Source organism: Sander vitreus, chromosome 22, assembly GCF_031162955.1.
Source record: "Sander vitreus isolate 19-12246 chromosome 22, sanVit1, whole genome shotgun sequence".
In the NCBI taxonomy this organism is placed as follows: Eukaryota; Metazoa; Chordata; class Actinopteri; order Perciformes; family Percidae; genus Sander; species Sander vitreus.
In genome coordinates, this window is record NC_135876.1 from 8,032,864 (window position 1) to 8,055,675 (window position 22,812).

The 22,812-nt window shown below is 40.3% G+C and overlaps 1 protein-coding gene across 1 annotated transcript in view; it reads left to right on the forward strand.

Annotated features, from left to right (window-relative positions):
- The window catches only part of vav3a (vav 3 guanine nucleotide exchange factor a), a 104,016-nt gene extending 81,461 nt beyond the window's left edge, over positions 1-22,555 (forward strand). Inside the window, exons 20-27 of the mRNA XM_078280972.1 lie at positions 532-662; positions 3,193-3,258; positions 4,059-4,093; positions 4,405-4,521; positions 7,144-7,231; positions 7,902-8,031; positions 17,158-17,309; positions 18,253-22,555. Coding sequence (XP_078137098.1) covers positions 532-662; positions 3,193-3,258; positions 4,059-4,093; positions 4,405-4,521; positions 7,144-7,231; positions 7,902-8,031; positions 17,158-17,309; positions 18,253-18,297 — 764 coding nt within the window. The 3' untranslated portion in view covers positions 18,298-22,555. The remainder of the gene's footprint in view (positions 1-531; positions 663-3,192; positions 3,259-4,058; positions 4,094-4,404; positions 4,522-7,143; positions 7,232-7,901; positions 8,032-17,157; positions 17,310-18,252) is intronic.
- Positions 22,556-22,812: the final 257 nt, after the last annotated feature.

The window sequence follows — 22,812 nt, forward strand, 5'->3', positions numbered from 1 at the left end:
ATACAGTACAGTACAGTACAGTACTGTACATGCTGACATAGTCACACAGATAGACAGTCTCGTATGCAGCCAGACATTCATGACTGAAGAAATCGAGCCAAAGAAGTCTAAGAGTTATTATATTCGTCCTCCTCTACTCATAAATCGTCACAATACATCAATGGTTCACATGTTGAATGTGAATTAATAGAGACTTGTAGTGCAATTAAATTCACTTCATTTCAAACCCATGGTCCATAGAAACAAAATGAAATCATTACATATAAAGTAGACAAATACAAACGAGTAATTGATCCATATAAACCTATCAGTACCACTTCTTACTTTAAGAACATGTAATTCATTATTATGTATTATACAATAAAGTGAATAGGGACAAAAGTTTTATTTAACTTTTATTTAACTATTTTTTTTAAATAGAAACATGTTTTTGTTAAAAACAATGTTTTAGGTACAGTGAATATTGACAAGGCAGATTTGTTTGAAGCCCAAACAGTATGCAGGAATTAACTGTCTGTATCCCTCTCGCAGGCCTGCCCAAGATGCTGGTAATCAGGAACTACTTTGGTGTGCCGAGCCCTGCGTCTGGTCCAGCACTGAGCATCCAGACGGGTGACATCATTGAATTAATCTGTGCCGACCTGCACAGCCCCTGGTGGCAGGTCAGACGTCACACTATCTGTAATCACATCTTTCACAACACTAAAAAAAGTGAACCTACTGTATTTAAATCTCTCCTTTCCTCCGCTGTCAGACCATCTAACCTTCACACTGACCTTATATTCTGTAATAGGGTATCGGTTGGTCAGTTCTGTAAGTCAGATCTGGTTTAGTCAGCATGGTTGACTTTTTAATAAATACATTTTGCACTAATGTCCTGTATATAAACTTGCTCATTCTTAGTAACATGTACACACCCATAGACACTTACACACAGCAGAGCCCTTTTTATGAAGAAGTTAAACTCCCCCACGCAGTTTGTTTTATACAACAAACTGTAATGTGACACATGTGATTAAAACTTCACTGGCGGAGAAAAGACAAGCTTTTTTTTGAAAATCTGATGCATTGTTGTGTAGTTACTTACTGTGTGTACTTTAGAGGCTGAATCATCATCATAATTATGGGATAATGGGATTTTACCAGAGGTCTGAAAAAGGCATTGCATTGACATGAATTACTGTACAATTGTATTATAAACAGAAACCATAATGAGGAAACCAATAAATTGTATAGTTCTTAATACAAAACAGATAAAATAGATAAATAATTAAATTAACTCGGTGTAAAAGCTGAACTGGAGGCAGCTAGAGCCCCACAGTCAGCAAACATTCAATATCCATCGCCTTTGTAGCCAGCAGACCATAATCATTTCTGTTCTGGGGGATGCGTGGAAAAATTGAATCGATCACTGTAATTTCATTTCGTTCAACAGCAACCATCTGTTTACTCTGTCAGTGTTAGCTAAAATCATTCTCACACTGTTAGCAAGGATGCAGCAGAAAACAAGGCTTTTCACAAGGACTGATAAAATAAAATGTCCTGAGGTCGCAGCGATGTGACAGGCGACGACCACAAAACCATCACAATGGGTTTAACTGGTGGTGTGCTACTTGTGCCTCTCAGATTATGGCTGTGTCTATAAAACACACACACCTCAATTCCTCATTTACTATTCCCTGTGATATAACACTTGTTTCCAGAGTACAAAATATGGGAGTTCTCGGGCCCCCCCCCCCCCCATTTAACCCAGAGAATCCCTTAAACTTCAAAATCACATTTTGTATGTAATATATTAACATTTCTCTCCATATCTGGAAAAAAAAGCCTCATATTTTATTGTAATTGGCTACATATAAAGTCAACATGCAAAATCTAAGCCCTCATTGCGGCCTTTAAACTACATTAGGATGATGTAATGTAAATAAAAATAGCTTTTCTAGGCTGTGGAAGAGTTGTACAAATGTAAATTAAAATGCATTAAAATTCATAAGTATAAAAATTATAATAATTGGGACAAATTGGCAGCAAGGCTGACTGGTGTCTCATAATACATCCAGTTAACAGAGCTAATCCTTAAACCGAAACACTAGAATTGATGGTTTGACATCGTCGAGCCAATGTTGTAGGATTGATAAGCGTGCACAATACAATAGAATATTTTTCTTTATTATTCTTTTGTATCTTTTCAGTTCAGGCAGCGTGTAGGCCTAAAATATATTGTAGGGGATTAAGCTCAATAGGACAACGTATTATGAATGATACTTGGCTGCAGGTTCCTGAGTATTTACTCCTGCTCACTGTAACAGCAGTATGCATCTGCACAAAACTCTTAATCTGAATATTTTTTAGCCTTAATTTCTTTTCTGGACTCTATGACTGGATTATTGGCCCCAATATTTTGTCAGTGCACAGAACAAAAATTTGCCTAGAAATCTAGACGCGCTCTAGTGGCAGCAAATGTAATTTGCAGCCAGGGTCAGTCTAGCAACTCTCTGTTAGCTTGGGAGCTGGAAAAACCAAATTCTGGTTAGGCCAATCACGTCGTGTATAGAGTTGGTGGGCGGGCTTAACATAAGGACGGCAGAGTTGCGACGGTTCCGTGTGAATTCCCTGCTACTTGAAAACAAAGAAGATGGCTGCTGCTGCTGGCGAACAGCGGTCTTTCGAATCGGCTTTGTCCGCGACTCTGGAAGACTTGGAGTTAAGCACTGGAGTCATTCTTAAAAAAGGAAGATGTGTTCGGAGTTTATCTATCAACTAGCGTTGCTCTGGTTGGCTATGAGTGCAGAGGGAATTTGAAAGACAACCGTTTATCCCTCCCCTCGGATTGAGCCTTGCCATTGGTGAGTTCCCAGACCCAACATCTTGATGTGGATCTGGCTTGTTAAACAAAAACAGCATCATCAACCAACAGCGCCTGAGTCAGTCAGAAGAAGATAACTGCCCTAAGGCCTCCGTATTCATACCAACTGAGTCTCCCCAGTGTTGATGAATCAAGGCACTGAGCTTAAAGAGCCATCACCATGGGAGGAATAAGGAAGTCTTTCTCTTCCTGCAAGCTATTATTTCAACAATAGTTAACTAGGGCTGTACATTTACACTGCTCTGTGTTGCAAGCTAATTGTTTCTGAATAATGGAGACAGAGTCAGCCACATGTACATAACGCAATTATCTCTCTGTGGTTTCAGGGAAAAATCCTGACGACGAAAGAGGTTGGCTTCTTTCCAAGCGACGCTGTGAAGCCTTGCCCATGTGTAAGCAGCCTTTCCTTGTAGTCCTTCGCTACATAAGGGCCTGTTGTAGCAGATCGTGTTGGACTACATGTATTTACTAGCAGTCTAGTGATGTGAAGGTGGTTGGGGATTTGTGAGGGGATGTAGGGTATTTTAACTGGCATGAGAAGAAAAAAAGCCCATTGTTTTATGTTCTGAGTACAAGGAACGTGTGTTGTCTGATGAGATAAATGTGGTATACAGTCTAATTCACTTTATTAATAAGAAATAAAGAAAAAAAACAATGTCTTATAAGGAGCACACACACTCATCCACATTGTGCCGGCTGGTGCATAGGGCATAGGGCCATATATATGGTTAGGGTTAGGGAATATAGTAGTGCAAACTACTCTGAAAAGCTGAGAGGGAGGAATAATGGTGTGTATGGTTTTCACTGACTTAACTGTATCAATTGCTTGTTTTTGTTTCTTCCTTGTATGAATCTCCCCACCACTGGATTGTAATGTTCCATTTGATGAAATGAAATTCACACTATGTCCTGCCACTCCAGGAATATGAGCCGTCTCGTGGATAACAAACTATTATCGCCATGTCTACACTGGTGTAAAGATAAGAAGAGCATTTAGCTGTTTTAATTGGGGCTGTACGCTGTAAAAGCACATGGTTGATAAAAGGGTAAAACATCAGCTTGAAAACAGTCACTGACGAACTGGAGCCGAGCACTTTTTACTGTAGTGGTGTATTGAGGTTTGGATGAGCGCAAGCTTTATAAAAATAACAAGAACACATTTTTTTCAAAACACTTTTGCTCTCTGTTCCAGGTCCCGAAGCCCGTCGATTACTCCTCTCAAGCATGGTATGTTCAAAAAACAGCTCGTTAAAGTCTTTACTTGTGCTGAAAAACATCACTGAGTTTTATTGGATAGAGCAAAACACAGCAAGTACAGATGTCAATTCATCCTACATGAATGGAAGATCAGATCACAAAAACCAGCTAAATGCTCATAAGTGATAACATCAGTTTTTTTATTTCACAATCACATCAAAGCAAGTATGCACTATGCAGCCCTGACCCAGAAGTGTAAGCAAATTAAACAGCCACCGCACAGATTGTGAAAAACGATACACTGTAAACAGCTTCTTTTCTTCTTGGTTGTTGTGTTGTAGGTTTGCAGGGCCCATGGAGAGGCTCCAGGCAGAGGCAGAACTTGTCAACAGGGTAAACAGCACCTACCTGGTCCGTCACCGCAGCAGAGAGTACACAGAGTACGCCATCAGCATTAAGTAAGTCTGACATTCCTACCAAGGCATTCGAGAACCTCACATACTGAAAGTGTCAGTGTCAACACCAACCCTAATTACAGTTAGAAATTTAGTTGATTTAAATTAAATATGATATATAAATGATACAGAATGTGTACTCTAAATAGGGGTGTTTTTTTTAAAAATGTTATATCTGTGTTTAATGAAAAAAAAAAAAGTTGTGACAACAAAAATACACATTTAGAATTGTTGCCATTTATTGAGTAATAATTATGGACTTGTCTTGGGTCAGGCTATCAACAATCATCATATGTTATAATTTCTCTTTACCTTGACAGTTTTTCTGTCTGTCTGCGGCTGCTCTGTCTGCTAGATTCATCAGATGCCTTTAGCCAAACCACAGTATTGAATAGCTGTAACTCCTGGCTATACAACACCATTTGACGGACAGACTTATAGTTCCCTTGCAGGATGATGTGCTTTGAGACTGTGGTTAACCCCAGCAATGTGTGTGAAACTGACCAAACCAGATGCTAACCATGGAGCAGGGTCTCAGTTATCTCACACATAGCACATAGCAGCATTCATTAAGGTTTAACCCCAAAACCCACAAAAAACAATCTCAGTAGTTTATAATTAGAACCACACTGCCATGGTAATCGTGGTAATGAGAAATTAACAAAGCACATATCGGAACCTTAGGGTGCACACAGTAGAGATTATATCTGGCTCTTTAAATTTCAAAAAAATTAAATAAAAAAGCCTTACAATTTCTACATTCGAAAATCTTGAAAGTAAATATTTTAATGTCATTACAAGTCTTCTTTTAACATTGAGAACTAGTTTTAGATTGACAACTATTATTAGCTATAGCGTTTTACATTTCAAATTGTTTGTTGTGTTTTGTTTAGTTCAAGAACTGTTTTGTAAAATACGCTCTCATGACTGTTCACTAAATAAAAAACCCGGAGACAGTTAGCTTAGCTTAGCTTAGCACAAAGAATGGAAACAGGAGGAAAGAGCTAGCTTCACTCTGTCCAAAGATAAAACTATTTCACACATTTATTTCATAAAGTGTAAAAAATGTGCACTTTTGCTTTTAGATGGTTCAAACAAACAAGATACTTGTTAATTACTGAGCTTTAAACGTGCTGGTAGACTGATTTTCCAGCCATTTTGCTAAACTAAGCTAACCGGCTTCTGGCTGTTCTTTTCTACCGGCTGTGTTTGTTCTCTCCATTTGGGTCGATCGTAATTTTTTTAATTGGGCCTAAGTGTCGTCGGGTCCGTTTTTGGATCAGGTCTCTTTATTTTGTGTTATTTATTTATTTACGCACATAGGTTTGATTACGTTCTCCACAGGTTCATTTGTGAAGAAAAACACAGTTCATACTGTCACAATTGAAGACTGGAGAGGAGGCTTTTAAAGTGCACAATTTGTGTATTTATTACCAAAACAACACCAAAACATACTCAAATCCAAAATATAAAAAAAAAAAGAAGAAATTATACTGAGGCAAAATAACAGCAGACTAACAAAACGGCCACCTCACAGCAAGCTGCCAAGTTTCTTCTTTCTTCTCTTGAAGCCCTTTTTAACTCAGCCTCCCCTAATTGGACCCTACCACCTGCACAGGTGATTATAGGGTGAGCTAACCTGAGCAAGCAACATTAACACTTACTTTCTCAAAACATCATTACAATTAGATAGACCAGTTACTGCTGACATGACTATTTATACATATGTGCACCCACAACAATAGGCACCCCAAATATTATAAAAATGTAATTTACTGCAGTACTATCGGACCTATTGTTCTACACCTTAGGATTGCCCAGCCCCTCCCTAGAGAAAGGACTTAATGAGGCAGACCTGTATCCACTCTCCCTGATTAAGCTGTTGAGCAGCTGATCTACCCCTCCCACATCACAGGCAGAACCATAGCAAAACACTATGAACCCATAAAACCTGCTGAACAGGCCTATGTCAAATAATAAAGTAACAAATAAACTAAAACAATAACCTACAACATTACACTGAAATTAAGGATTAAGCAGACACCAAACAGTATTCATTTTGGGAACAGGGCCCAGTGAAAAGGGAGAAAGGAAGCCTTTTCACAGATACCATGACAGAGAGTTTAACGATTATAGATTGAAGCTACTATGTGTAGAATTTGAATATCTCCAACTTTGATGCCCCCTCGTGGCAAAACATCAAAGAAGACACTACCCCAAACCAGGGACACTAAGAATGAAAGGGCTAAAAGCAACAGCTATCAGAATAATTCCATGCAATAGTTACATAAAAAGATAGGACAAGAACCAGCTGACTGATTGAATAATCACTGAAAAAAAAGCATCACTGAGGATGACCAACATCCTAGGTTTCTGCACACCCTAAGTGCAGCTTTTACTCCTCCAGGCTCAGAGTCCCATCAGCCACCCTGTTAATGACAACACAAGTACTGTATGTGTGCACATTTTCTCCTGGCCACCCATCATTCAGATGTCACAAACCTTTGGGACCCTATGCATTACAGCGACGGCCGTGAACTCCACAGGGGCCAGGGGGCCGGCCACCGATCGATGGCGGTGATCAGAGACGGAAATTAGACTCATAACTTATTCAATGGCCCACAGGTACAACAACGACGTGAAGCACATAAAGATCCTGACCAAGGAGGACTGCTTTTACATCGCAGAGAACAAGAAGTTCAGGAGCATATTTGTGAGTCTTTGTAGCCTCTCTTTTCTTTTTTATAATACCGCCACTGCAATTCATAAATAAATCATCATATTCGCTTAATGAGGTGTCAAAACCTGAATTTTATTTTAGCAGTGTGCACAAAAATAGCCATGATTAGAGGCATGTCTATACTGGCCTGAGGGCTCCAACATTATTGATAAGTCCAGTGCATATTGGAAAGGTTCACCAATTTTCTTCATGGCAGCACTGTACTTTCTGTGTCGAAGATTTGCTAATTACAGATGTTTGAGTGTTATATTTAAAAAAAATATATTTTGTTAACAAGTTTATGAGTCGGAAAAACCTCATCAAAAGTTCTGTCCAATGTGGTGTATGTTATGTAAGTCAAACTCATAGTCAGCTTTCATAACATCTTTTTGTTGCTATTTCATACCTACATCTGTTCAAAACCAATAGGTATTATGGCAATAATATTCAGTTTTCCAGCAGACTCGTCATGATTTGACAGATATGTAAATGCTACAGATGTCATAAGAGCTAAGAAACATGGGTAATTTATGTGGTTTTACATACTGATTTTTAATAAAATATGAAATGAAGTGTGACAGTCAAAACAAATGCAAATGGCTGCATATCTATTAGTTTGCTTACTTATTTGTGTGTGTGTGTGTGTGTGTGTGTGTGTGTCCAGGAGCTGATTGAGTACTACAAACACCACTCCTTAAGAGAAGGTTTTAGGAGTCTGGATACCACATTGAAGTTTCCTTACCGGGAACCGGAGAACGCTGCTATGCACCGCCTCAACCGGTCGGGTGGCACCAGTGAGTAGATCTGAAGGGACACTAAGAATAGAAACACTCCACCACTACAGCACTTTATGCTATTATGTATAAAAACTGGACATGGTAAAAACTACTGACAAAGGTTTAAAGACATTTTACAAAACAGTAAAGTTACAAACAAACAGTAACTGCAGTGCAAAGACATCAACCATTTTGCGCCCACAGTATACTTTTGTCTGAACCAAGACAGCAAACTTTCAATTCCCTCTTTCCATTCATACCCTTCACAATAAAAGCCCTAGACATATACACTGCGTAACTGTTTACCTGCCAATATGAATAGTTTTGATGCAAAATATTTGCAGGTGAGCATTTAGTTAATTCATCACGTCGCTGGTGTGTAAAGGCCTTGAAGGTAATTTCAGTGAGATAGGAGCTAAATTACAAACTGGGCAGCTGTTGACATGCAGTCTTTAAAGGCACCTTTGGAGTTATTGGTCACTAGTAGCATTATTGTTTGTATCTCATGCACACGGAAGTACTTTTGTAGTTCCATTGCCAGACCTCCCTCCACAGCACTGCAAAGGAGGGTCTGGCTAGTCCACACAGCATTCTGGGATGGGAGAAAAACGTGTTCTGGTTTATTGGCATTTCTTTAAACCAATCACAACCATCTTGGGCGGCGCTTAGCCGAGCCCCGGTGCTGCTGCAAAAAAGCCTCGGGAAAGAAGTTGTTTTGGTGGAACATGTGTACGTTCAAAGGTTGTTTTAGTCGTGCAACAGAAAACTCAGATTGGGCAGATAGTCTAGCTAGCTGTCTGGATTTACCCTGCAGAGATCTGAGGAGCTGTTAACCATCTTGTATATTTATTAGTGCATGGTTACATCTGCAAATAATGGTTCCTTGCATTCTCGAAATCTGTTGATTAATTCACTGATTTTGCTTTAAAATCTAAATCAAAAGATTCTGAAAAGTGCCCATCACATTTTCCCAGAACCCAAGATGAAGTATTCAGATTGATTAATTTGTGTGACCAACAAGATATTTAGTTTATTATTATCATATAAAACAGAGAGAAGCAGTAATTCATTACATTTAAGAAGCTTAGAGAAATCTGGCAAATTTAAGTCAGTAAAGCAGTCTGTGTGATCTGATGCCGTCACGCCGCTGATCAATCATGCTCCTTTTGTCATTAATAGTTGTTGTTTCAACCTGCAACAAGCTGCTGTACCCGGCTCTGCTGATTTCTCCCACCACTACTCGCTGCCTATTCTGTTTCCTTATCTGTCATCCTTCCCAGTTCTCTCACACACCGCTTTAATTCACTTGGCAGCATCTTAACAGCCTTAAAAGAGCTACGTAGCCATTTGTTGTTCCAAACACTCGGGTCTCTTCTGACGTTAATTGTTTGTGACCAAAACTGTCAAACGGTGGTTGGAGAATCCACTAAGCATGTTATTAGATTTGATACCACTCTCTGGACGTTTAATGAAGTTTAAATCCATTTGAGGTTCAGAGGAGAGAGAGTTACCTACATGGTTTTACAGGAAAGTCAATTAATAATATCGCCCTTATTACAGTAGTTACTTTTAAAATCTAAATTAGGACTTTTTTCACTTTTAATTTGACGTTTTATTTTTCACAAATAAACATGATATACTCTATGATGGACATGTGATGACAGTTATTAGTGTAGGTAATGCAAAAGTACTTATTTTGTAGTTTATTTCTTGTAATATTTTTAGTTTCTGTTTAAGATATCTGGTTACTTACAATTTGTCATTTTATACATCATAAGATACATAATATGTGTACGTGATATCAATGGTTCATTCGAATAATGCATGGTACGTGGCCGGTTTGGCTCAGTGGTAGAGCAGGCGCACATATACTGAGGTTTATGCCTCGATGCAGAGTTCCACGGTTCAAATCCGACCTGTGACAAAGTTCCTGCATGTCTTTCCCCTTTCTCACCTAGCTGTCCTGTCAAAAATTAAAGGCGGAAAAGCCCCAAAAATAGTCTTTAATAATTCATCATACATTTTAAAATAAAAACGGAATTTGAAGTTTGTTACTTGTGAAATTACGACATTACTTTATTAGTTATTATTACAATATTACACCATCACTTGAAGATATGTCATAGCCTTAACTAAGTGATAGTCACAGATTGATTTAAAGATTCAGTGTCATTGAACCATCAATCATCTATCATTTTACTTCACAAATGTAATTTGGAAAATTGAAACAGAAGCTCACCAGCAGGTTATTGTTATGCCACATCTGCTGCAAACATCACTTTACACTTCAGACAGCCTGACATTTGTTAGCAGCCGCGCCTCAGGGAGTTGTCTGCAAACTTTGTTCTTGTGGAGATTGTGGTGTGCTGTCTGGCAGTGGAAGTGGTGAAGATTTCAGCTGTGTGATGTTCTTTACCTGTTTAAGAATGATCTGTTTGTTTTGTTATGAACACACGTGGCCACACCTCAAGACAAAGCAGCTGTTGTCAACACTTTCTAAGGAGCAGAACCTACCTGGAATGCAGCGCATTGATGATTATTTATGCATGCAGCTGCTGTTTCGTCTTTGTCAGTCATTACCCTTACTAACCTGATTCCTCTCAGCATTCAGGTGTTAGAGATATAGAGATTTATCAGGGCTGAGTAAGAGAGAACGCGACATGTTTTTCCTTTCTGACTTGGAATGTAACAGATGTTGGGTGTGTAACTTTGAACTGGTATTTTAATGAGGTGAAGTTTGAGTTTGAAGTGAAGCAACTAATGAAACAGCAGAGCATTGTGCAAGTGCCAACTTCTGTGACAAAAACTATAGTTTTTCTAGTGTAGTTTGGTGACAAAAAGTGTTTTTTAAAGAGTAAAAAAAAGACTGGAGTTTATTTTGGGGGGGGGGGAGAATACGGCTTTTCATCCTTTGTTTTATTGGCTCGGCTGATAATGTCCGGTGGGAATACATTTGAAAAACCATCAAGAAAGTGCTGTTAAAGCCTGTAAAACATTCATGATCACCCCACACAAACTGAATGCTTCAAGCAATGCCAGAAGAAAAGGTATTAAACAGTGTGTGAGCCAGGCAACAGCAACATTGCCCATCAGTTGGTTAATGGAAAATGTATGACTTATCGCAATCAGTGGCACAATGCGATTTCATTTGAACCCTGTACACCACTGTGTGCAGTGGGTAAAAGAGACAAAAAAGTGCCAGCTTGCTGATGATCACGTTCCAAGCAGGAGAAATGTGGACAGATTGTACAGAGCTGTTTGGTTGTTCTCGAGGAGTCCTGTTGTTCAAACTCCCCTTCAAAACACAAGTCGAGACAGCTTCAGTCCAAATTAGTTTTGCTTCGGTGTGGTCTTCTATCTTGTAGGCAGCCTCCTCCTGGTGTGTGACTTAATTTTCTCTCTTTGACTTCTAAATGACTACTTTTGTTTTGATTTCTATCCTCCTCGAGCACTGCTGGAGGACTGCTAATTAATATTTAAATCTTTGTTTCATGTATTTTGGACAGCTCTGCAGATAGCAGATAGATAGGGTTTTTTCAACCATTACGCTACTGTAAAGACAACAGCAACAATACCAGTGTTAACCAAAAATTTAAACGGATATGTGTCCATGGAACAATCTCAGCTGACAGCATGTGTGGGACTCTGGGCTGCTGATTGGATTCTATCTCATCTTTACTCTCGTGTGTGTGTGTGTGTTGGATTTTAGTCTCTTCTATTAGTCAACCAGTCCATATTATGTATTCCAGTGTGTTCCACAAATCAGATTTTGCAAAAATGAAGCATGTAAAATGCAGCTGGTGTTTTGGTGGCTGTTTGAAGTGGAGGGTGATCCTTCTTCATATTGCTTGTACCTAGACACTATTAGGGGTTGCTGAGCTGTCTCTCAGTGCGCTGATTAGTATTCATTTTAAAAACCGCTGGAGCTCTGCTCTCCTTACAGCATATCAATAACCAAGGCCAGTTAACTTGCCAGCAGTATTGTTGGCAGCGGCACATTTTTCATAAAGTTTGGGCATTTATCTTGCTATTGTGGGGATTAGGTTTTCTACTCCCAGTGGCAGACATGTGAGCTCCTGTGCAGTGGCAGACTTAGGAACTTTTGAATGGGCGATGCAGTATAGGACACAGTGTTAAAGAAGTGAGGCACATTTGTGAAATGAGTAAAAATGTGTTACGACATTTATAGCAGTGGCTCTTGGCAAGAATAAACGTACATTATTAATAATTATATGGTTTATTCAGTGTAATAAATGAATGCCAAATAAACAACTTTAAATATTCTATCAATTAATAGCTGTAACTCCAAATAGCCTACAGCCATGGAAAATGGGCTCCTGAACCCAGACATGTGAAAGGACTCCAACCATACATCTCTTTGTAGTTGTTTTGCGTCTCTCTTTTGAGTGACTTTGTAGTCTTTTTGTTTGTCTTTGTGGTCGTTTTTCATAGTTTTGTAGGCATTTTGCATCCCTTTTTGTAGTCGCTTGATTGATTTACCAACAAGAAATGTTAGCAGTCACTTCATAAGGAGGCTCTGGTCCATGGGGCCTGGGCCCAGAATGCTCATTTAGCAACCTATTCATGATGCTAATAGGCCAACTTCCTAACATCTTCTGATCTTCTTCTTGCATCTGTCTATATTTCAATCAGGAGAGACCTCATTTTGAGTGAACAGTTATTTATCGACGCATGCACAATAAAAATGATAAATGAGAAAAGTCACGACATTATATTTTAAAGGCACTCGAGAAGCCGTGAGTAGTGTAGTAGTAAACCCCCGATGGAGTCTAGACACTGGTGGTGATGGTGATGACTGAAGAGGATGCTGAGATCTGGATGAATGAGGTGAACAGGGTGGAGGTGGGTCGCCATGATTCACGCTGAAATCAGAGCTGACAACAACGGAGAACATTGAAATATTGACAGCAGGAATGAGATTGGCTGATAGAGACTGTGGCTAAACCTGGTTGGTTTAACTAAAAGAGTAAACAACTTTGATCAGCCTGATAAGGGGAAGCAGGAGGAGAGGGAGAGTGAGGTAAATGAGAATAAGTGAGTAACATAGATAGTCTTCCTGGCTGAACTTATGCTAAGCTTCAAAATGTATTTAAACAAATGTTTCCATGGCCCAGGCAGTACAAATAATTCCTGCATTTGTAATGGTCTGTTTCGTTCACCCCAATTAAACTTTTCTGGACAAAATCATTCATGGGCATCCATTTAGCCAACTACTTTTATTGAATTTATACTGTGTACTGTATAGTCTGCTTCTACTGAGCAGAAACCTTTGTAGCATCTGCATTTTTTTCCTGACTGTACTTGTACCATACTTGCTATGTTGATGTTCCAAAATAACCCAGTGGATTAAAATCTGTAAAGACTAAGGGCGCTTTCGTACCTATAGTTCAGTGGACTCGGTGCGATTAGGAGGGGGAAGTTGCAACATTGCTGCATTTTTCATTTGGTTTCGGTTTGCTTTCACACTGCACTTTGTCAAATGCACCAAACACTGTAAACACACGTCACATGATTAAACGGTCGCTTGTTTATTGGACAGAATATCCGAAACTAGCCGAACACTTCTGGTCTCAGAAATAATGGAGCAACACCAAAGACCCTATCTTGCACCCCGCGCAGCGTGTCGCAAAGCCCGACGCAAGTGTTGCTATTTTAAGACCGTCCAGCGCCCAACCATAAACCATGGTGCACGGACCCTTTAGCAAAAGTGGATTTGGAGAGGCCCTAAACGCACCTGTGCCAAGCGCTTCACGCCGTGCGCTTGGATCGTTAAAATAGGGCCCAAAATCTAAACGTCTTGGGTTTTCTGGTTCTGCTTTAGTGTTTTTTTATATTTTAGAAGAAGGCGAACAATGTGGGAGACGATGCTGATGTTGTCACACAGACGACCAGTGATGTGTGGTCAGAACAGCTTATTTATCTAAAAGTTATCGTCCCTTAAATCATATATAAGTCCATAAATTGTGTGCAAGGTTGAAATTGCAGGCTAGTAAATTCTCTGCTTTTGGTTCACTTCCTGTATTTGGGTTGGATCGTGTTCTCACCTAAAGTGAACCAAACTCTAGTTCACTTGGAAGCGAACAGGGACCCCCGTTTTCAAGCGGACCAGAGTTTATTTGTTTGAGCCGCACCAGAGTTCGGATGAGCTTTCACACCACCCCAAACAAACCGGACTAACCTACCAAACGCTTCAGGGTTCATTTTAAACAGACCAAACGAGGTAGGTGTGAAAGCAACCCAAGGTACTAATACCTTCAGGGTTATAGGTTCTATTCCCCAGAGCAAGGCAATAACACTGCAAACTCTAAAGGTACATGTCCATATACGTGTTGTTTTCACGGAAGGGATCGCCCCGCTTCCCAGCATTGCACGCTAGTGGGCTTGCCACCAGTTTATCTTCACTGACCACTGACAAGCAAAGAAAACAGTCTACATCCTCCTACAACCACGATGGCTGCACCCGATTGGTCCAACGCGTCACGCGGATCTGTCTGCTCCCAGATTTTCAAAAACAGACCATAATGGCGGCTCGTTTGGAATATGATCTCTTATTTTACGAAAGTAGTTCACCGAAACGGGTTTCTGAAAACGTTTAAGCAAGAAATAGGCTATGCAGTTGCTGAATCTGTCTTCACTTCAGATTGACAACAGTCGCTCCTCATTTGCATGAAGTTGCCTGGATTCAACTTTATGCAAATGAGGAGCGGGCTACTCGACGCCCTGCTTCTCCAAAGTCCCCGTGACGCTACCAGAATGCATTGCACGGTTGGTCCCTTAGAAATGAATGGCAAGCGTTGAAATGACGCTGACAATGGACACGTACCATAAGATCAATGCCTGTAGCTTCTTTGTTTGCCTGTACTGAAATCCGTGCTGTGACACTGAGCTTCAAAAAGACTACATAAATAAACAATTAGCACACCATAGAAAAGTACTATATTAATAGAATATGAAATAAAACAACATCATTGTCTCATAAGTTATCAGGTTAAACTTGTCTGTCGGAGGGAATTTGTCAAGAGTATCTGCAGTTGTGGCTGTATTACAGCTCGATGATTGTCTTTATAAATATGCAAATAGAAATATATTCCCTATGCTGTAATTGTGAATACACCGCATGTTCCTCCCTATTAAATGCACAAGTGAAGCTGTCGCCCCCCATTAATGATGCACACGTTCTTTTGGCAAATTGGAAACAAGATGTATCATCATACATTTTTTAAACAGTATTCCAGCAGTGACGTGTATTTGTTTTGGACATTCAGTTTTTCAATTTTTATACAAATTGTGCATTCCTTCAAGTTTTATCCTCCAAGTTTTATGAAAATGAGATAATTGTGAGATCAAACATGCTTATAATGTTTTTAATTAAAGCACTGCTTCATGCCTGCAAGTGTATTATTATATAATGTATAATAGCCAGGTTTTGTAACTTTTGGTTTTCAGAAGTAAGAACCTTTCAATATTGGAAATTCTTATTTTAGAGTTTGATCCCTCATATTTCAATTTAAAATGTTAGATGTGTTATTACAGTGCCCACATTAGGACAAACAGTGTAAATGTCTAGAGGGACAGATCAACTGCTACCAGTGGCTGTGTAGATAAAGTCCCACTCGCTAGATAGAGCTCTTCCTGTCATTTATTTGTGATCAAGCTACAACTGTGTTCTTTATACCTCAGAGTTGGGATTTAAAAAAATATCTTTTATTTTTTCTCCTTTGCTTCTCTCTCTTTCTGCCATCCCTCCCATCTGTGCCCTCTGCCCTCTCACATCTCTCCGCTCCCTGCCTGGCCTGCCCTGCCATAGCCCCATTGCTCTGCGGCCTCTCTTTTGTAACTCCTGCCGGCTACAGCTTTGTACCTCCTTCCTCTGCTCCCTTCTGGTCAGGTACAGGTATCGCTTCTCTCTCTGTCTGCCTCTCTAACACTATTTCTTTCTCTTTCCTTTCACGTTGAAGGCTGCTTAGCTAACTGGCTGTAGCTCAGTGCATTCACATCATTGTCTGAATCTCTGCCTTTACCTCTGCCATCCAGCTTCCTATTGCACCATTCCACCTCTTCCATAGTGCTGTGCACATACATACCATCCTGTGTGGAGAATAGGGACTATTTGTTTGAGTAATGCATGTATGTACCGTATGTTACTGTATGTGTGTCTGCATTTTTGCATGTGAGACGGAAACAGTTTGAGCTGTTTTCAGAGGCATACGTGGCTGAGTTTGCTTGTGTGTGTCTGTTCGTCAAAGTAAAGCTGGATGTGTCAAAATACACAGAGTTTCTCTATATTAGATATTCCCCACGGCCAGGTTGTATAGGTCTGACATTCCATTTCCACCTCTCAGCTTAGCCCAGTCCGACCCACCAGTCAGTGTCTGGAGAAGGGAGAAAAGGCATGGAGCAGAGTTAACTAGCTAACCTTCTCCACAGCTGTCTCTCATACTGCCGTCTCGTCGACATGATGACCTGTCATGCGCGCACACACACACACACACACGGCTGTCAGAACACTCCAGCTGGACTTTCTCAACTAAAGCCATGCACATCACATCTACAAGGACTTGTAGGGCCACACTTTCTCTTTTAGTTAGAAAATGTACAATTAATCACAAGCACTGCTAGTACACATTAGCCGATTTAGCACTGTATGTTGTTCCTCAGATCACCTGCAAAATTATGAGAAATTTCAAAACACATTAATTCCTGCGCACATCATTTCTTACTTAACATTACATTTAGTTTTTTTTGCCCTCAGCCTTTATTTGAGATGAGACAAATTGGGTTGCATCATCTATTCGTAAATCCATTACTTAGTTTGTGTGTAGAGTCCTGCCTAGTTTCAAACTAGGCTATTTGAAACTTAAGTATGTGAAAAAAAGTATCTAACTAAATTGTACCACTACTACTACGACTACATGTCATAAGGAAACGAGATAAAGGAGAGGAGAAAGATATGATGAGAGGTTTTTCTGGGTGAATGTAAAAACATCACCCATGTCCATCTGTGTGTGTATGTGTTAACCCTGAAACCGATGTTTTTAATTGTATTTCTAACATCTTCCAGAACCTTAAATGAACTAATTTCCATGTTTTTTTTAATACCCCCCCCTCCCTCTCTCTTTCTAGTGTTTGCTCCGAAAGTGATCGGTGTGGCGATAGCGCGGTACGACTTCAGCTCGCGTGACACCCGGGAGCTCTCGCTGCAGGAGGGTGACGTGGTGAAGATCTACACAAAGTCAGGAGCCAACGGCTGGTGGAGGGGCGAGGTCAATGGCAGGGTAAGGCACAATAAAACACAGCCTCCCATCACCAAATCTAAATCTTATTTGTTTAGGGTTAGGGTTAAGCCTGAAAAACTCCCACATTCGTAGAGTGAAATGCTGTGCCCTTTTTTATTAGTTTTCATTTTAACATATGTAGCTTTGCACTGATTCATGTTTACATTTAGTGATATTTAAACAAGGCAGAACTTTCAGCTTTGTTTCTTTAGTCTGGCTGTTAAATCCGTAAATCCAATTTTAGGTAGCACTAAAAACCTGGCTCTTTCAGGAAATAAGATTTGACAGATATTCTTGTCTACAGGCACCTGGAAGGGACTATTCAGATTTAGTCTGTTTTATCTTTAGTCAGTCATGTACGCCTTTCCAACATTTCGGTTTCCCAATATCATCGCTTGGAAGAGTTAATTTGCTGCTCTTTTATGTGTTAAATGCACACATTTCCCCATCCAATACCAAGAGCACTTTATAGTCAGGCATGCAGCCTGGAGAAAATCCTGCTTCAGGTTTCATACTTTGTGAGAGACAGTTTAATTTTTTTTATTTTTGTCAGCCTTGAGTTTAAAATTTGAATAAGTCGTGTTAAAAAAGAAAAAATCTCCATGCTCAAACTTCGTGTTAAAAAGCTAGCTAATGGTGAACATTTAATTTATAAATGTATGTAATATTGTAATGATTAAATGTCATGTTTGACTTCAGCATGAAGAGTAGTTATTATTGTCAACAGTAGCATGTAAAATATAATTTTTTAAATTTCCGTTACTTATTATTAGAAAATACTGTTCTCTCCTGTGTACAGCTCTTCACTGTTGGATGCTGAAAGGCATTCTGGTAAATGTAGGAAATCACAATATAAAGTAGAAAAAGAAACGGGGGAAGTGAGTACACCATTAATTACTACTGTGTAATTAATTATTCCCATTTCCTACCCCCCCCCCATTAGGTCGGCTGGTTCCCATCCACATACGTAGAGGAGGGTGAGGAGTGAAAGGTCCAACATGGGAACAAGAGTACGATAAAGAAAGAACTGCAGCAGTGGAGTAAGCAAACTGTGAACATAACAGTAACAAACAGAGTGAGCTTCTGCGCCGCTGCTTGCCCCAGTGTTACTTTTCAGAGCAGAGCGGGCGGCTTCGCTCTCCTCGATGAAGTCCTGCTGCCGACAGCCACCCAGAGGCCTTTGGGAGAGTAAAGGGCTACAGAACGCTGGAGATGCCCTATCATTTCTGGTTGACTCTGTGTGGCTAAGTGACTCCACCAACTAGCAGCTTGCATGTCAGCGGGGCACAAGCCTTCGCCAGACACTCCTCCCTCCCTCCCTCCCTAACTTCATCCCTCCATCCATAATTCACCCTGCGCTCCCTTCCTCTCTCTGCACCGGCCAGCCCATAACTCCCACCTGTTTCTGCTTGCCAAGTCAGCCGTCGCCAGTCTGTCAAAAGTAGATACTCAAAAGCTGCTCCTCCATTCGTGCACTCATCCATCCATCCATCCATACACGCATCCATCCTCCCTCCCACCCCCTGTGGGAATAGAGTAATGTGAGCCGGAAAAGACCCACACTCTATTCTGTTTTTTTTTCTTCTTCTTCTTATCCCCTTCTCTCTCTGAAGAGATTTCAGTTAGTTTTGACCTTGCCTGTGTGCGTTTCTTACACTAATGCAGTTGGTTATTGATGACTTGATGACCCAGATTCTCTCTCTCACACACACACACACACACACACACAACCCACCTCTCCTCCCCTTCAGATTATGATCGCCTCATACACGCTCTTACAGGAGATGTAAGAGATGGATAGTATCGCTGCGCAGTGCCAGCAATTGATCGCTGTTGTTCCTATTTTCCTCCCACCTCCTACATTCTTTATCTGCAGCCCAGCCTCTCATGTCTTTAGTTGTCTTGGCAGTTAGTGATCCTCTGCTCTTATCGGTGGCAGCCCTGTCAACAGGAGCCGAGGGTTTATCTTATTGGAGGCATTAGTGGCTCGTCGGGGAACAAGCCACACTAAGCCAGCTGTCCCCTTAACATGAAAAAGAAAAGCAGATGAAACACAAACGCAGCCCAACATTGTTCTTCTTTTTGTCCTCAAGTTTTACACACTATACACTTTATTTGCTTTGTTCAGCATGTCTCAATTCTTTTGTCAGTTCCATCATCTACAGATATGATGGATACGATGCAGTTTGATTGATTGTATTCTCGCAAAATGATCAATACTACACTGGTAGTTTACGGAGGGTTATCTACCCAGATTTGTACTTTTGCAACATTTTTACCAGATTATGCATCAAAATGTTTTAACGTCATCTTCCTAAGTGTTAGTCGAGACTGAGTCGTCTATGATGACTGCTATTTTAGAGGGTTTTTTTCCCACTCAAGAATACAATTTGTGCAGGAACAGCTGCAATTTAGGGGATTTATTTGGCAAGAAAAACGTCAAATTTAAAAAGGTCTTTATGTATTGACTCTACAATTCAAAAGAGCTGATATCAGCTCTCAGAAACCTTTTGCCACTGCTTATATCTTCCTGCTAAGTGTCCTCCCTCTCACCCTCTCTCCTTTACGGTTTTCTTTTATGCACACGCACGGTCTCTTTAATCCACAGTGAAAGAGGATTTTCTCACATTTGAGGGAATAAATACCTTTATAGCAAAACATGCTGCACACGTGATGTTGCCGTGTACAGAGAATCCAAATAGTGACTTATGTCTGGAGGTGAGAGCAGTTGGCTTTGTGCAGCGATGTTTTAATCTCAGCCATGATGTTGATTCTCTCTTTAATATATATATAGAGAGAAACAAACTAAAAAACATACTTCTGTGTTTCAAATATATGTACAAATTGAAATGTTTTATTTAATTCATGGTTGGTTATTTCTCTTCACACAATGGATAGAAGTCAGACGCAAACTCTAAACCATTCCTTTAAATTCTTCTTTCTTTTAAGCTGTGCTTTGGCTATATTTCTTACGTTCCCTCTCACTCCCTTAAATACAGACTTTGAAGCATGGCATTTTAAAAATCATCCATCTCTTGTCTGTTAAGGGAAACTAATAATGCAATGTACATTAAATACAATATCGGGGTAGTTTACGAAGAGGCGGCATTCTCTCGTTGACAGCTTAAGTGAAAACATGTATCACACACAGAAGTCAGATCATTCACAGCTAATAGGGAAGTTTAACCACTTGATGAGATCAAGGAAGCCGTCATGTGGCTAACTATGGACCCTGCCTCTGCTAACAGCCCTCAGGGCTTCCAATGAAAGCTATCATCCTCCCGCGTCATGTCCTCATTGTGTCCATGCCATTGGCTATTGTGTCAGAAATATGTTTTGTGAATGTAACTAAGACTTTATTGTAAAGATATGCTTTTGTCTGCTCTTAATGGAGCCATTATGATTGGAAATCCTAAATAGCCCCCTGCCAGCCCTGCCACTCCACGCCATTATCATATGTGTGACAAAAGATTTTTGTTCTCAGTCACATTGTTTAATACTGGACTGAAGAAATGTGTCACAAAGGGGTCATTTTAATGTATTTCTGCATCGTGACGTCCCTCTTTTTTCCACATTGTGTATTATCAACAGAGTCTTTGAGTGACCACTAGATGGAAGCATCCCAAGCACATCTGTTTCTCTCCAAGCCAGTCACCTTCAACTTGCTCAAGTTTGGAGATGACATCATCTGATGAGGAGTTAAGGATGCATTTTGCATCGGCCTCAGACCTGTTGCTGTGAGTGAGAGGGAATGAAGACTAAACCAAAGTATCAAAACACTAAGAGTCATGATTAATAATGCAGGTAGACTAAAAACACGCAAATACGAAATTATTTGGAAAACAGGTTGTATTGTAAAGTTTCTTCACAGTCCCTGTCTTCTACCAGGTGTTATTCCCTAAATAATTTTTTTTAATTGTTACTGTTATTCCAGGAGCTTCTCTTCCCCTCCTGCTTCCTGCAGTCTCTGAGCAGTCACACATTACATTTAAAACATCTTTAGGAAATCTGTGGCAAGGCAGCGGCACAAATGAGATTCAGCACAAGCGCCTCTCTCCCGTCTCGGGAGAACTGGAGAGGCAGGAGAGGCAGAGTAGGCTCCTCTAATCGCAGACTCCAGTAATCTACTCCCGCACTCCTCCTCCGCCCAGATGAACTCTGACAGCGGGGCCATTTACAACTGCAGGCCTTCCTCTGCTGCGAGTGCGCTTCCAGATTTTTTTTTTGGTGTGCGCAGGAGAGACGGGAGGAAAGGCTCAAGGGTATCTGTGATCTAATCATTACACTATCTCCTCACCCCGGCGACCCCGCTGCATCCATCTCTCTGTCGGCTCCTCTCTCTCTCGCTCTGTCTCACCTTGTCACTTCCCTTCTCTTTCTCTCGCTCTCTCTCTCTCTCTCTCTCTTTACTGCTCTCTTTCCCCATCTATCTTTCATCCAATCTCTGTCTTCTCAGTTTCTCTCTGTATTCTGTCCCTCACCCAGATGCTCTGTAGGCTGTAACTGCCACTGCTGTATGTTGGTGGGAGGAGAATAGACAATATTATCAGGAGAGGAGGGAGAGAGGCGGTCTCATTCTCTATAAACAACCACAGCAAAACGAAACGAGGACTAGTTTAATTTTACCACAAAAATTCATAGACTTAAGAGAAATGATGCCAATTATAGACTGAATTAGAATCTGCTTTCAGCACTGTTACCTCCTCATATAGTGTGTGTGTGTGCACAGATTCTGTCCATATGCAGAGGCACGCACCATGTACGTGTGGAGAAACATTTTGACAGGATTTAGGGCCGGGGCAAGTCTTTGCCCAGCAGGGGTTTTAGGATACAATCTCCTTAACCAACCTGAGAGGACAAGTAGTAATCTGAACAGAATGGAATACCAACCATACATGAAAAAAAATGTCATATAATATTTCTTTCTCCCTGGGCTGAAAATCCATCCTTAATCGATTCATCCACCCCTGTCTGTTATACTGTATGGCTATCAGCACTCATTGTTGACCCAAGTTTGCATTCACTGTGTTCTCGCTCCATGTCCATGTTCTGTTATGCCTGTGAAGCCAAAGATGTATGCTGTACACTCCATGTTGTGTCTCTGAACCACGGTACCTGACCGCTGTGGCCTAACTCTAAAACCGTGCAATCTTGACTGTGTAGCATTACCGTGTATTGTTGCTGTACCATACTGTAAAATATGTACATAGCACATAATAAAGATATACATTGCTTCTTTTAATGTATTACTATTTCATATTGTGTTGTGGCAGATTTTCAAACTAAAGTGATCTGTGTTATCTGCAGTGTTCTATGAATATTCACTGGAAAAACAATAGAAAAACAGACAGATTAGGTAGAATGGGTTTCTTTTAAAGTAAGTAATATTAAAATAATAACACATTAACTTCTGAATAATCTTGAGTCTGTTAATAGTTTAGACATTCAAACCTTCCTACATTTAAGTACAAATTGTGAGATACCTGAGGTAATTCAAGTATTT